This window comes from Molossus molossus, unplaced genomic scaffold (genome assembly GCF_014108415.1).
Source record: "Molossus molossus isolate mMolMol1 unplaced genomic scaffold, mMolMol1.p scaffold_m16_p_6, whole genome shotgun sequence".
Classification (NCBI taxonomy): domain Eukaryota; kingdom Metazoa; phylum Chordata; class Mammalia; order Chiroptera; family Molossidae; genus Molossus; species Molossus molossus.
This window is the reverse complement of record NW_023425399.1, coordinates 88,850,143-88,862,119: the sequence shown is the minus strand read 5'-3', so window position 1 is coordinate 88,862,119 and position 11,977 is coordinate 88,850,143. Positions and strand designations below refer to the sequence as shown.

The 11,977-nt window shown below is 47.5% G+C and overlaps 1 protein-coding gene across 9 annotated transcripts in view; it reads left to right on the top strand.

Annotated features, from left to right (window-relative positions):
• Positions 1-310: 310 nt before the first annotated feature.
• CELF4 (CUGBP Elav-like family member 4) overlaps positions 311-11,977 on the top strand; it is a 293,910-nt gene continuing 282,243 nt past the window's right edge. For all 9 annotated transcript variants that reach the window (XM_036244573.1, XM_036244571.1, XM_036244572.1 and 6 more), the window contains exon 1: positions 311-728. In XM_036244573.1, coding sequence (XP_036100466.1) covers positions 443-728 — 286 coding nt within the window. In that variant the 5' untranslated portion in view covers positions 311-442. The remainder of the gene's footprint in view (positions 729-11,977) is intronic.

Sequence of the window (11,977 nt, the reverse complement as noted above, 5' to 3'; positions counted from 1 at the left end):
GGAGTCCCCCCGCCCATAGCGCCCTCTCCGCGCCCCGCGTCCCCCTCCTTCTCGAGCGCACACTCGCCGCCCCCACCCCTGGTCTGACTGGGAACTTGAACCGGTCCAGCCTGTTTAAACGGAAAGGACAGAGATCCTGTCTGTTCAATGTAAAAAAAAAAAAAAAAAAAAAAAAAAATCAGATCAGACCGCCGAAAGAGAGAGGGAGAAGAGAGGAGAGGGAGGGAGAGAAGGGGGGGAGAGGGGAGAGAGAGCGCGAGCGCGAGCGAGCGAGAGAAGAGAGGAGAAAGAGAGAGAGAGCAGAGAGCGAGGTATAGAGAAACCGAGGGGGAGAGAACCCGAGTGTGTGTATGCGTGTGCGTGTGTGAGCGCGAGCGAGCTTGCGAGGGAGAGGAGCGGAGAGTGCGAGCGAGAAAGAATAAAAGGAAAGAAGATTTTCTCTATGTATATAAAGATGGCCACGTTAGCAAACGGACAGGCTGACAACGCGAGCCTCAGTACCAACGGGCTCGGCAGCAGCCCGGGCAGCGCCGGGCACATGAACGGATTAAGCCACAGCCCGGGGAACCCGTCGACCATTCCCATGAAGGACCACGATGCCATCAAGCTGTTCATTGGGCAGATCCCCCGCAACCTGGATGAGAAGGACCTCAAGCCCCTCTTCGAAGAGTTCGGCAAGATCTACGAGCTTACGGTTCTGAAGGACAGGTTCACAGGCATGCACAAAGGTGAGTGCACCTTACCCTCCCAACTTTGCCGGGGAGAAGGAGAGGGCGGGCGGGCTGGCCGGTCGGCAACGGACGAAAAGGAGACGGCGCGAGAGGGAGCCTCGGGCGGACGCCGAGGAAGGAGGCGCTCGGGCAGCAGAGACCAGGACTGGGGTGCGTGGGGAGCCGTTTCCTGGGGCAAGGCTGGTTTTGGGGAAAGGAGCTGACAGAAGCGGTGCCGTGGGGAGAGCAGCGGGAGCAGAAGGTGAAGAGAAAGAGAGAGGATCGAGGAGAAACGGGGCTTGCAGTTTTGGGTACAGCGACTTGAATGATTGGGATGGGGACAGCTGCACCGGCCGAGCCCGGGACGCTGAGCAGCAGACTGGCAGGCGCGCAGCGGGCCAGGGACCTAGGGTGCTGTCCATCGCCGTGGTGCTGAAAATACTAAGAGGAGATTCGGTGGTCTCCTCCTCTGTTCCCGGCCAGAGTAGCAGGAGTGCAGCCGTCTAAAAAGGAGAGAGGCGACAAATTCAGAGATATTTTCATTTCATTATCAATTTAGCAGCAAACTCTCCCTGTCGAGCTGTGTACCTCAATAATCCGGTTGTGGTGTGAGTGGTGGGGGAGGGGGGTGGATATTTGAAGGAAGGAGGGACAAAACCTAAGGCAAGAATTAGCAAGGAACCAGCCACCCCCTGGGTGGAGTGGGGAGTCTAGGAACCTTGATGATCCCCCTTGTCAGGAAAGTGAGGCTTTGGGGGGAAAAATCTGTATATGCAAGATATGCATTTTAAAGGGTGTCGCCTAAATTATCCCAAACTCACCATGCAGAGAGGTTTATAGTACATTATTTCTCTCCCGTGAAGAAATCATTGCTAGTGAGTGCTTGGGGGAGGGGAGACAAATAATCAAAGAATTAAAACCCAGCAACTTTTTAGGAAAGTGGTCATGGGAATTGTCTGCAGCTTGCCTGTTTTCTCCTTGTTTTATTATCTTTAAGGCAGAGCTCCAAATGTGTTCAGTTGTAGAATGTGTGTGGGTGGCTGGTGGGTGATGAAATTAGCCCAGTGCTCCGCTCCCTAACAGTAATGTATAGGATGTGCAGCGGGGATTAATCGGGGCTGGAGCTGTGTGGGCAAGTTAAATGCTTTCTGAGAGAGATTGATCGTTAGGCAGGGAAGGAGCACCGGTCTAAGGAAGTTGTAAGGGATATGTATGGATGTTCTGTTTTTAATAAACAGTAGTGTGGAGAGCCACTGAAGATGCTGTGTTAGAGCTGGTGGTTTTAATGATGAAAACACACACACGCACATGCACACGCACACCCACCCACATAGAGAGAGCAGCCTCATCCTTGGCCACAAATGGTCTATGAACAGAGCTGATCCTCCAGCACATTAGGTGCAGAGCGCAGAGCTGTCTGGCTCTCTAAGCAGCAGTGGTTTTCACTATCACAACCACCCTCCTTCTCTAGCCCTCCCTTCATCCGAATACTAAGCACAGCTCCAAACTCTTCATAGTTGGAGTCCCAGAGAGCAGTTTTTATTGGCTTTAGCATCTTCCAGCTTGCCTGCTGAGGAGTAAATCTTAAAGTTAATGGCATGTTGAGTCGCACAAAAACAGAGCAGAATGGAAATATACTGGGTTTGTTGGGGTGGGGTGAGGGTAGGGGCTGTAATGGAGAAAGAAACCAACCTTTATCCAATATGGAGAAGATGTTCAGAAGAGAAACTGGAAAGGTGGAATAGGGAGGCAGTGTTTGAAATCATATTGTTTCCTCCCCCCTCCAAGTCAACCATATCTTTGTAGTTTTTCCCCTTTCCAATCAAGCCCCTAGAAGCTAATCAATGTTTGTATCAAAGCTTTGTCATTCTAATATGTCCCCAGATTTAAAAATAGTAATAATAAAAATTAAAAACCATAGATAGGGAAATCCTTTACCCATCTTAATGATCAGTTCTTGTGACAATTCACGATTTTAAAGTTAGAAAAAATCAGAACCCACTAGAGGCAAAAGACAGTTGTGAACTGAGCTTTCTATGAGATCTGGGATGGAGCACTTTATTTGATGCTTTATTTCAAATGAATATAAACTTCAACAATATTCCTTGCTTTCTTCTCACAATCCCTTCTTTCTGGTATCATCACTGTTTCTGATTTTATTTGGAGTCCCTTGTATTGTAGCAAAGAAGTAGAAATATCATCATTTGCATCAGGAAGGTAGAGAAGGTTATGATACAGTTATATCATATGCATCATATTATATATATATATATATATATATATATATATATATATATACACACACACACACACATATCTGGTCAGGATTCTCAGGACAAGCAAAACTTCATTTTCTAAACAATTCTTCCCCTAAACTGACTCAGTCTGTGGCAGGCAGGCCCGTTGGCCCGGCATGCTGGGTGCCTCGTTGTCGCAGCTCACCCCTCAGAGCCTGAGCATATATTTTTTCCTGTGAAACTTCCTGCCTCTCCTTCCCTCAGATTTTTATAGGCAAGGTTGAGCCACAATATCCCTAACAGTGCCTGGAGAGCTAAATAAATGAGACAGTTTCCGAGGTCTGTTTTATTCAGTCCTAGAAGAGTTTGAACTCCTTCTTCAGTGATACAGCCTGATTTATTAGCTAATCCTGAAAAAATAAGCCTCCGGCCACCTTAAAAAATTACTCACTTGCCATTGGTGATTAATTACTGTTAAGTCAAAAAGCATGATGAGGCTTGAAGAATGAGGGTTGCATTTGGTTTCTAGATTTTCCCCAACTCTAAATTGACAACACGAGGCTAGGAATGGAAACATGCCTTTGTTAAGCCTGGTTTCAGGGCATATTTGTGGCTCTTTCTCTCCCTTTCTTGAATTTCTAACTTCTAATGAATCATACTGGGATAAAATTGAGAGACATCACAGAATAGTGGCTTTCAGTGTGGACGGTATATGTATGTTACTGGTTAAACAAAAAAAAAAGAAAGAAAAAAAAGTAAAAAATTAAATGCATGCGATTTCAGGTGGATATCCATTTGTTGGCCACCTGCCATTTCAGGTAACTAAAGAAAGGAGGAGTTCTAAGGGTTAATGGAATACCTGCCATGCGTAGAGTGAACCTTAAAAGGCAATTACTCCAAGTCAAATTGGGAGTCTGTGGAGGAGGGAGTGGGTGGTGTTGTGGAGCAAACCCAGTCATATCAGAGAAAGACTGTTGGGCTGGGGAGGAAGCAAATAGCGAGTTGTGGACTGGGGTAATTACTGTAAAGATAAATTTACCCCCTGGAGACCAGAAAGCAGTTGGGCAAGGGGAGATCTGGGTGCTAGGCTGAGAGAGAAAGGGAGTGGGGTGAGGCCCAGGATTACAATTTGAAGAAACAACATCCAAAGAAGAAAGCCCAGTTTAATGCAAACTCTCACAGCTAACTCTGAGTCTTCTTTTTCCCCATTAGAAGCACTTTGAGAAAGATTTGTTTTTCCAGGTTCCAAAGAGAAAGCATATTATACTATTGATTTAAGAGGAGAGAGACAAACTCCCGGGGTAGCAGCAGAAGTGAGCTCAGGACAAACTTTGCCCCTTCCTATAGAATATTTCTTCCTTGAAGAAGGGAACAGGTCACCCACTAGTCTAATTCTTCCCTTCTCTTTTTATTCATTTCTCTTCTTTTTATTTCCTGGCAAACAAACATATCTAGTGACTGAAAATAGATACACGCACACAAATATCCATGACTGCTCACACACACACACACACACACACACACACACAGCGGATCACACATGAAGAAGCCCGCAATCCATTCATAACTTTGGTCTTGTCTAGCAGAATAAAAGGCAGCAAAGATTGAGTTACTGGGAGACATAAAGACTAGTGCTCTCTGGATAGCCATATTATAATGTGTTATCTTTGAAGTCATTTAAGTCCAATTTAAGTGGTATTTAGTATAATATTTATGAATTAATGTAATCTAAACATAGGGCAGTCCCCAAAGGTTTCAACAGCCTTTACTACTGATGTGTGCTTGTTCCTGGAGCCTGCAATGCATTTTAATCTAAGCGGCCAAGTCCACACTACAATCCCTCTTGTTAACCAGTCAGAACACATCTGTGGCCTGGGTAACCACTCTCATTGAGATTTTCCCTTCTGCATGGAGAAAAATCTAGTCTACTGGCAGCTCCGGGGGGTCCCAACCCAGAAGCCACAGCAGCAGGAACTTGAGCCCCTCACATTTTCATAGTATGTCCTGAGGGAGGGTGGGGACAGAGTAATGGAACCTTCTGTGGATTGAGCTCTAGAGAGTATGTCATTTTAAAATATACTCATCACCAGATGCACAGCCTCTTAGTTCAACGGTATCTGACCAGGAAATGCCTGAAACCTCATGCTTTGGGGTATAGCTGGGAAAAAAGGCAAGGGTTATGATTATGTTTTGGTGATTTGTGGCCATCTTCATAACATTATGTATTGTATTTTCATGTAAGATGTAACCATTCTCAGAACATTGAGTTTCCACCGCTTGACTTGAGCTGAGCGGGCTCGTTGTTTTTCTCCTGAGATAGGTGAATTAAGTGAGGCTCTATCTGATTTCCGTTTTCAAAGGAGTCTAAGAGGCAGTGAAGCTGAAGCATCCGCATGGGCATCAGCCCAATTAAGATGAACTTTTTTTTTTAATTACTTTGAAAAATAAAAATTTATGTCTGTCCAGGGAAAGGCTGGTGGAACAGCTGGCACACACCTATAGTTTTTAAAATAAAGATATGCTTTGTGAGAAAGAGATATGGACAATAGGATAGCTGTAATCGGAAACAAAGACAAATGTTTAAAAAAAAAGAAGAAGTTTCACAGAAGAAAATAAGCAATAGTAATCACTAAAAAGCTAATGTAAACGGAACCAAACAGCCCTATAAAAACCTTCACATTTCAGGTGTTGCTAAGCATCCTATTTAGGAGCAAAGAAAAAAGTATTGGAAAATGATAGCTTTATTTAAGAGACTAGTGGGTATTTGCTGCTTGTGCATGACTTCATTTATCTTTTAAACAGACTTCCTCAGAATCAACACACAGCGATACATTAATGTGCACGCATGCACGTATATGCATCCGTGTGCAAGCATGACTAAGCGCATCCCACACACATGGGAACAAGGGCTGGCCTAGATTTCACTGCAATTCAACAGGGAGATGTTAACCCTCTTTTCCCCCTCAGCTTTAATGGGAATTCTAGATTGGGTTGAAAGAACCCCCTTGGCATACTTTCACTGTCTCCACCTGCTCCAGTGGGCTGGATGTCTGTGGCTTCTCAAACACAAAACAACACAAAAAGAAAGGCTTTTCTTGAGTAAAGTCATAGCTTGAAAATGACCCAAAGGAAAACAATTACAAAAATGCATCTCATGGATATGCCCCCACACAGGCATATTGTAGAGTTGTCAGAATGCTTTCAAAGAGCTGGTTTCCGGGAACATTCCTGATGCCCAGTGATCTCTCCACACTTGGGCGACTTGAGCATGGCCACTGCTGTCACTGTTGTTAGCATCATCATCCTCATGATTATAATTTATATAACAGGATGGGAGAGGGGCTTCTGAGTAATCCTTGTGTACACATTCAAGGCACCACCTTCATGGTTGAGAGCTGGTCTTACTTGCCTCAGATGGATTAGGTAAGAACACTGAACAACTCACACCTTCCATGTCCTCGGAAGGTGGTTGGTTTCCAAACTTACCCAGGAGGGACCCCACTAAACAGGCTATGCAAGAGAGGAGATGCAACAGACAATGAGGCTCAACATCGTGGGCAAAAAAAAGGAAAACGGAGAGTTCTGAGAGTTGTCAGGCTAAAATGCCTGGGAGCTGGGAGCTCTGGTTGACAGTGGCTGGAACTGTGGCAGCTTCTGAACTTGGAAGGGAAATCCCATGTGACTTGCAGAGAGAAGAGCCTGGGACTGTGAAAGTGTGTGTGTTTCTGTCGTACTGGAGGACTGAGAAAGGGAAGGTGCTGCAGCCTGTGTGGTTGCTGGTGTGAGTGTGTGTCTGTGTGTCTATTGAGCAGAGATGACAAATGCAAGTGACATGAAGATGATGTTAGGGGTAATTCAGTCCTGAAGGCTATATGCATGATCAGGAAGTTGGTCGATGGAGAAAAGGAGAGAATCTGGGGACAATGACGCTGTCATTGGGATTCTGTACTCGCTCCACCTCAGCACTCGTGGCTTGGATTTTGTCAGTTACTGAAGTTCCAATGTGGAGGTGTACTCTTTTTTATCTGTCTGATATCCCCACCCAGAAGTCCAAATTTGAGAGAGGGTTCCATCTCCTCCAACCTATCACCCTTTGAAGTTTTGCTTGTTCACCTATGGACTCATTTTAGAACTGACCTTCCATCCAGGATCTGAGTGGCAAGCCACAGAGCCCAGCTTTCTGCAGAGATAATTTTCTCCACTCAAAGCATTCCCTTCCCCACCAGCTGCCCCTTTACATCCCAGCCCTACTTTTCTCTTGTAGTGTTTACACACACACACACACACACACACACACACACACACACACACACACCTTGGCCAAGTCAATCAAGCTGAGCCCTGTAAGCAGAATGTTTCATTTCCCCTACAGGCAAGCAGGGTGTGGCAAGGATCTGGCTTCCCACCCTTTGGACTCTCTACAAGAAAAGCCCCCTTCCTTTACCTTTGCCTTTTCTGCAGGCCTTTAAATACACAGACTCTCCAAGAATCACAGAAACCATCCAATCCTACCCCAATAGCCTAGGGAAAGGAAACAGAACCCCCAACTTGGTTGTAGCCCTTTTAACATCATCCTGCATGTCCCTCTTTTCCTTCCTCTTGCCTTTTAAAGTGCCCTTACAAACCCTAAGTTGAGAACTACAGAGGAAGGTCCATGTTCCACTTGGCAACATAGGGGAGCAGTTAAAGATGCCAGGGCAGAAAGACAGTGATGGGGAGGAAAAGGGTGCAGAGGAATTTCCAGACTTAGTGTACTTGCCCTAAGGGCATCCTCCTCCACTCATCCAGCTTCCAGTGACCCTGAGTGGGTATAAAGCCAGAGCCACAGCCCTGCCCCAGAAACCAACAAGGCAGCCAGGTGGGCAGGCCCAGGATAATTGCCCTCCTTTCTGGGTCCCTCAGTGAGTCGAAGGTTATGTTTCCAGGACCATGCATTCAGAGGGCTTCTCCCCTTCCACCTGCTCCACATTTGGCTTCTCTTATTCTTCCCTGTATCTCCCCTCCAGCATGAGCTGAGGAACACTCTCAAACGGAGCAATTCCCAGCAGCTCAGCTTAGGAACACATCCTACATGGCCATCTGCAAGATGTAAATAAATGGGTGTCCTCATGGAGACAGACGTAGTTCTGGTTCCGTGAGGATGGAACAGCCAAAAATATTGATCAAAGCTCAAGGGGGAAAAATTGATAATGAGCTGGCCTCCAACAAGAATTTTAATGACAGACACTTCCGAAGGCCGGTTCTGGACAGCGCATCAACTGATGTAATGTTACTTTATTGCAATACACTCGGCTTTAATTAATTATCACCTTTGTTAAGAGCATCCCCAGATCAAAGGTTTCTAGACACTTCACAGATCTCACTAACAAAGCCCCCATGCATTAGGCTATCCCGCAGCTCCCCAACCAGCCAAGCGAGCTTTCTTCCCATTTTCTTCCCTCATCTAAGCTGTTGGCGTCCTCCTCTTTGCGAAAGACAAATAATTCTTTCTGCATTGCTGCTCTGTCCTAGGAAGGGGATTGTGAGGGGTGTTGTCCGCTGAGGGCAAGGGGCTGCTGTTCAGCAGCTGTTTCTAAAATTACACAACTGAGACTCGGTTCACCTTCAAATCTGTCTGGCTGAAATGGGGAGTGTCGACAGAAGAAAAAAGTGTTTATGGAAATGCAAAAGGTGTGTGTCTTTGCCTGCGTGTGTGTGTGTGTGTGTGTGTGTGTGTGTGCACCAGCACCGATGTGCACATCCACATAAATATTATAGGATCAATACGTTTCACATCCACTGCCTACACCTCTGAACTTCTCCCTCCTGTCTCCTGAGTACTTGTGCTACCGTCATGTTGCTCTCTGAGAAATGCTTGCAGCTGAAGCGTGCCTGGATGACGCTGTATTGAACCAAGCCATTGTTTGGATTCAGTTGTGGAGTCTGAGTGCCCATTGAAGGATGGTTCTCACCTGGGGTAGGAGGTGCCTAAAGAATCCACTTCCCAAATATGACAGGAGCCTCACTCTCCAGAGTCCCCAAAACCTACAAACTGACAGGTGACTTACTTGAAAGCAACCCTTGGAGTCATTCTAGGCAGATTTGAATGCCATACGTGGCTGTTTGTTCATTATTCTAATTTAATGATGCAGTCACACCTAATTAATCCATGTCTGGTTTATTCATATACTATGTCTGAGGATCCAAAAAGATCTCTCTAGCTAGCTTGCTTCCCTTTACAAGGCCAAGTGAGGACTCTCACCTGACAAGTGAGCGTGTCTGGGTCCAAACAGGAACGGATCACTGTTGACCAATTTGACAGAGGCACTGTCCCTGACACCCTGACACACTGTCCGTGCAGGTAGGAATGACAGTAACCACAGATGTGCCTCTATCAGTGAAATCTAAGTGCCTGTGCAACACACACGTGGACACACAATGCATGCTCACTCCCACAGAACCCTACTGATAGGCAATGGGCCATACCCCACGGGGAATAAACGACAAGGCCTTGCAGAGCGACAAGTGTCTCCACCACTGGGAGTTTCCATGCGGAAGGTTGAGAGGTTGAACTGAGTCAATCACCCTTTCTCGGAGCGGGATTCATTGCTGCCACTGCACAGAGAAAGCAACTGAGGCTGGGAGCAGCATGCCCCCAAAGTCAAGTCGGCAGCAAAGCCTTCAGCGCACCACCCCGTGGTGAGTTCTGACCAGGCTGCTCCCAGCAAGTACTGTCTTCTTGCCCGGCAGGTACATTGTGTGAGTGAGGCATCAACCTAATAATATCCTTATAAAGCCAAGCCTCCTGCGCAAGTCCTAGGAGACAAGAGGCATCTAAAGATCAAACACTACATCACAGTGTATTTGTAGGAACGCTCTGATTCTGCTATCTCCCTATAATGCTCTAATTGACTATTTGATCGGCTCTTAAAGGGCCAGTGTTCAAGACAGACTCACACACACACATTCATACGTACACTCACATGCACACTCATACACATGTTTACACACACACTCACCACACAAGCACTTGCACACAAACTTTCTCTTGCACACATCACTGTACCCACACTAGCTCAACCAACCAGGGTAGATTTTCACAGGAGATGCTTGAAGGTGAGCGAAAAGCACACACCTAAGATTGTACATGCCCTTCCAGTAATGGGCTTATCAATACCTCTTAAAGAAATGTGACAGCCAGCCCAGAGTGATTCAGTTGTGTGGACAAAGGTCAGCATATAGATATTCATTATTAATAATATCAATATCTTGGTTGACCAATATAACCAGAAACTGTATCATGTCGCTGCTGATGGGTGAGGCAGGGAGGACTCCGCGGCAACGGCAGGAAATTATGCCCATGTAAAATTAATCATATTGACTGGTTCTAAGAATATGTGGAAAAGCGAAGATGTCGGGAGTGCTTACCATGGTGGGAGAAGGGGACTTTGTTCCCAGAGGCTTCGTGGTCTTGAGCCCCTGGAAGGAGACCAGGGACATGGAGTCGTCCCTGGGTGACCGATGAGAACACTCTCCCTCATCCGGTCTCTGCTTCCCAGTGGAGTGAGGCAGAGGAGAGGTGTTCTCTGAACAGGAAAAGAAAGAAATAGGATCCCCTAACCATTATCCACCCAACCTATCCATATCTTTCTCTCGAATCAATACTTGGCTTGACTTGCTCTCATCAGATGAGGCACAGAGAGCATCCTTGCACCCGCTGTGTGACGAGGTCTGTCTCCCAGGGGGTGGCAGAAGCCTGAAGCAACATCCTTAGTTATGTGGTGGAATACTGGCCCCAGGAGATGCCAGTGTGTGCTCTGAAATTTAGGGGTCCCAGGAGGTAAAGCATCTAATCAAATCAATCACCATGATTGGGTTTTTTAGACCAGCAGAGGGAGGGCCTCGGGGCTCTGCCCTGTCATTATCGCTGGTGGGAGCAGGAATATTCTGGACTTCAGAGAGCTATTGTTCACTGAGGTTCACCTCCAGCCACAGTAAGTGGGAAGGAAAGGGAAGGCCATTTGTGCTTGGCGTTGGAGTTCCCTACAGGCGTGCCCCTGACCCTTTGCCCCTTGCCCTCCCGAGCTTTGGCTCCAGAGGTTCCTAACTTTCTTTGGCAGCCTGGGCAACACCTGATAGCCTGTTCTAAGGGAGTAGAGGAAAGAAGAGAATTCCACTGGCGGGGGGCTTACTCAGAGAGGGAGAGGGGGAGTAGGGCTGGCCAGGGAAGCCCAGTAAACTTTCGAATCATTCCTTTTCTGCCTTTTCCAGAGCTTGTTGGTAAGTTGGAAGGGAGCCTGCCTTAGGGGCCAGGTCCCTTGGTGGGGAGACAATAGATGACAGGATAGGAACTGCTAAGATGCAGAGAAGAAGCCTTCGATTGTGAAGGAGGGCGAGAAAAGGGTGCCTGGGATGTGAGATGAGGCTTCTCAGGGCACAATACCTCCCTTCCCGCAGGGAGCACTTAGGGTTCAGCAAACAGGCCATATCTGATCCTGCCTTAACCCTCTCCGCCTCCTCCAAACCCCACCCCAGGGCTTCCAAGGGGCAAGCTTGTCCCCTGGTTTCCGGCACACTCAGAGTCCCACCCAGGCGCTTACACCTGGCCCTCAGGCCAAGGGTCTTGGCCCATCTCTGTGCTCCCTCCACACTGACAAAGGCCCAGGCTTCCTAGCTGAGCGCCAGCCCCTGCGGACACCTGGGACAGTTCCCATATCTTGAGTCTTACTTCCATCTCGGCACAGGCTCAGCATGGCCATAAAGGGCCTATGGGGAGGGTGCGTCCTGGTGCCAGGGCCATCCTCCCTCCACAGTGCCACGTCCCCTCCTCAGCCCCAAATCTGGGTCTAAGGAGCCCCAGGAGAACAGCCCAGAAGCCAGGCTCTGCCTCTAGACCTTTTCCTTCCTTGGGGAGGGGTCCCCAAACTGGGATTGTGGGAGGGTTCCCCACTCCTCCAGCTGTCGCCCGCCCTCTGACGGTGAGAGGGGGAACTTTCTGCACTCAAAGGAGGGCCCCTGATGCCCAAACGCAGTACCTGCTGCCTTCCAGGC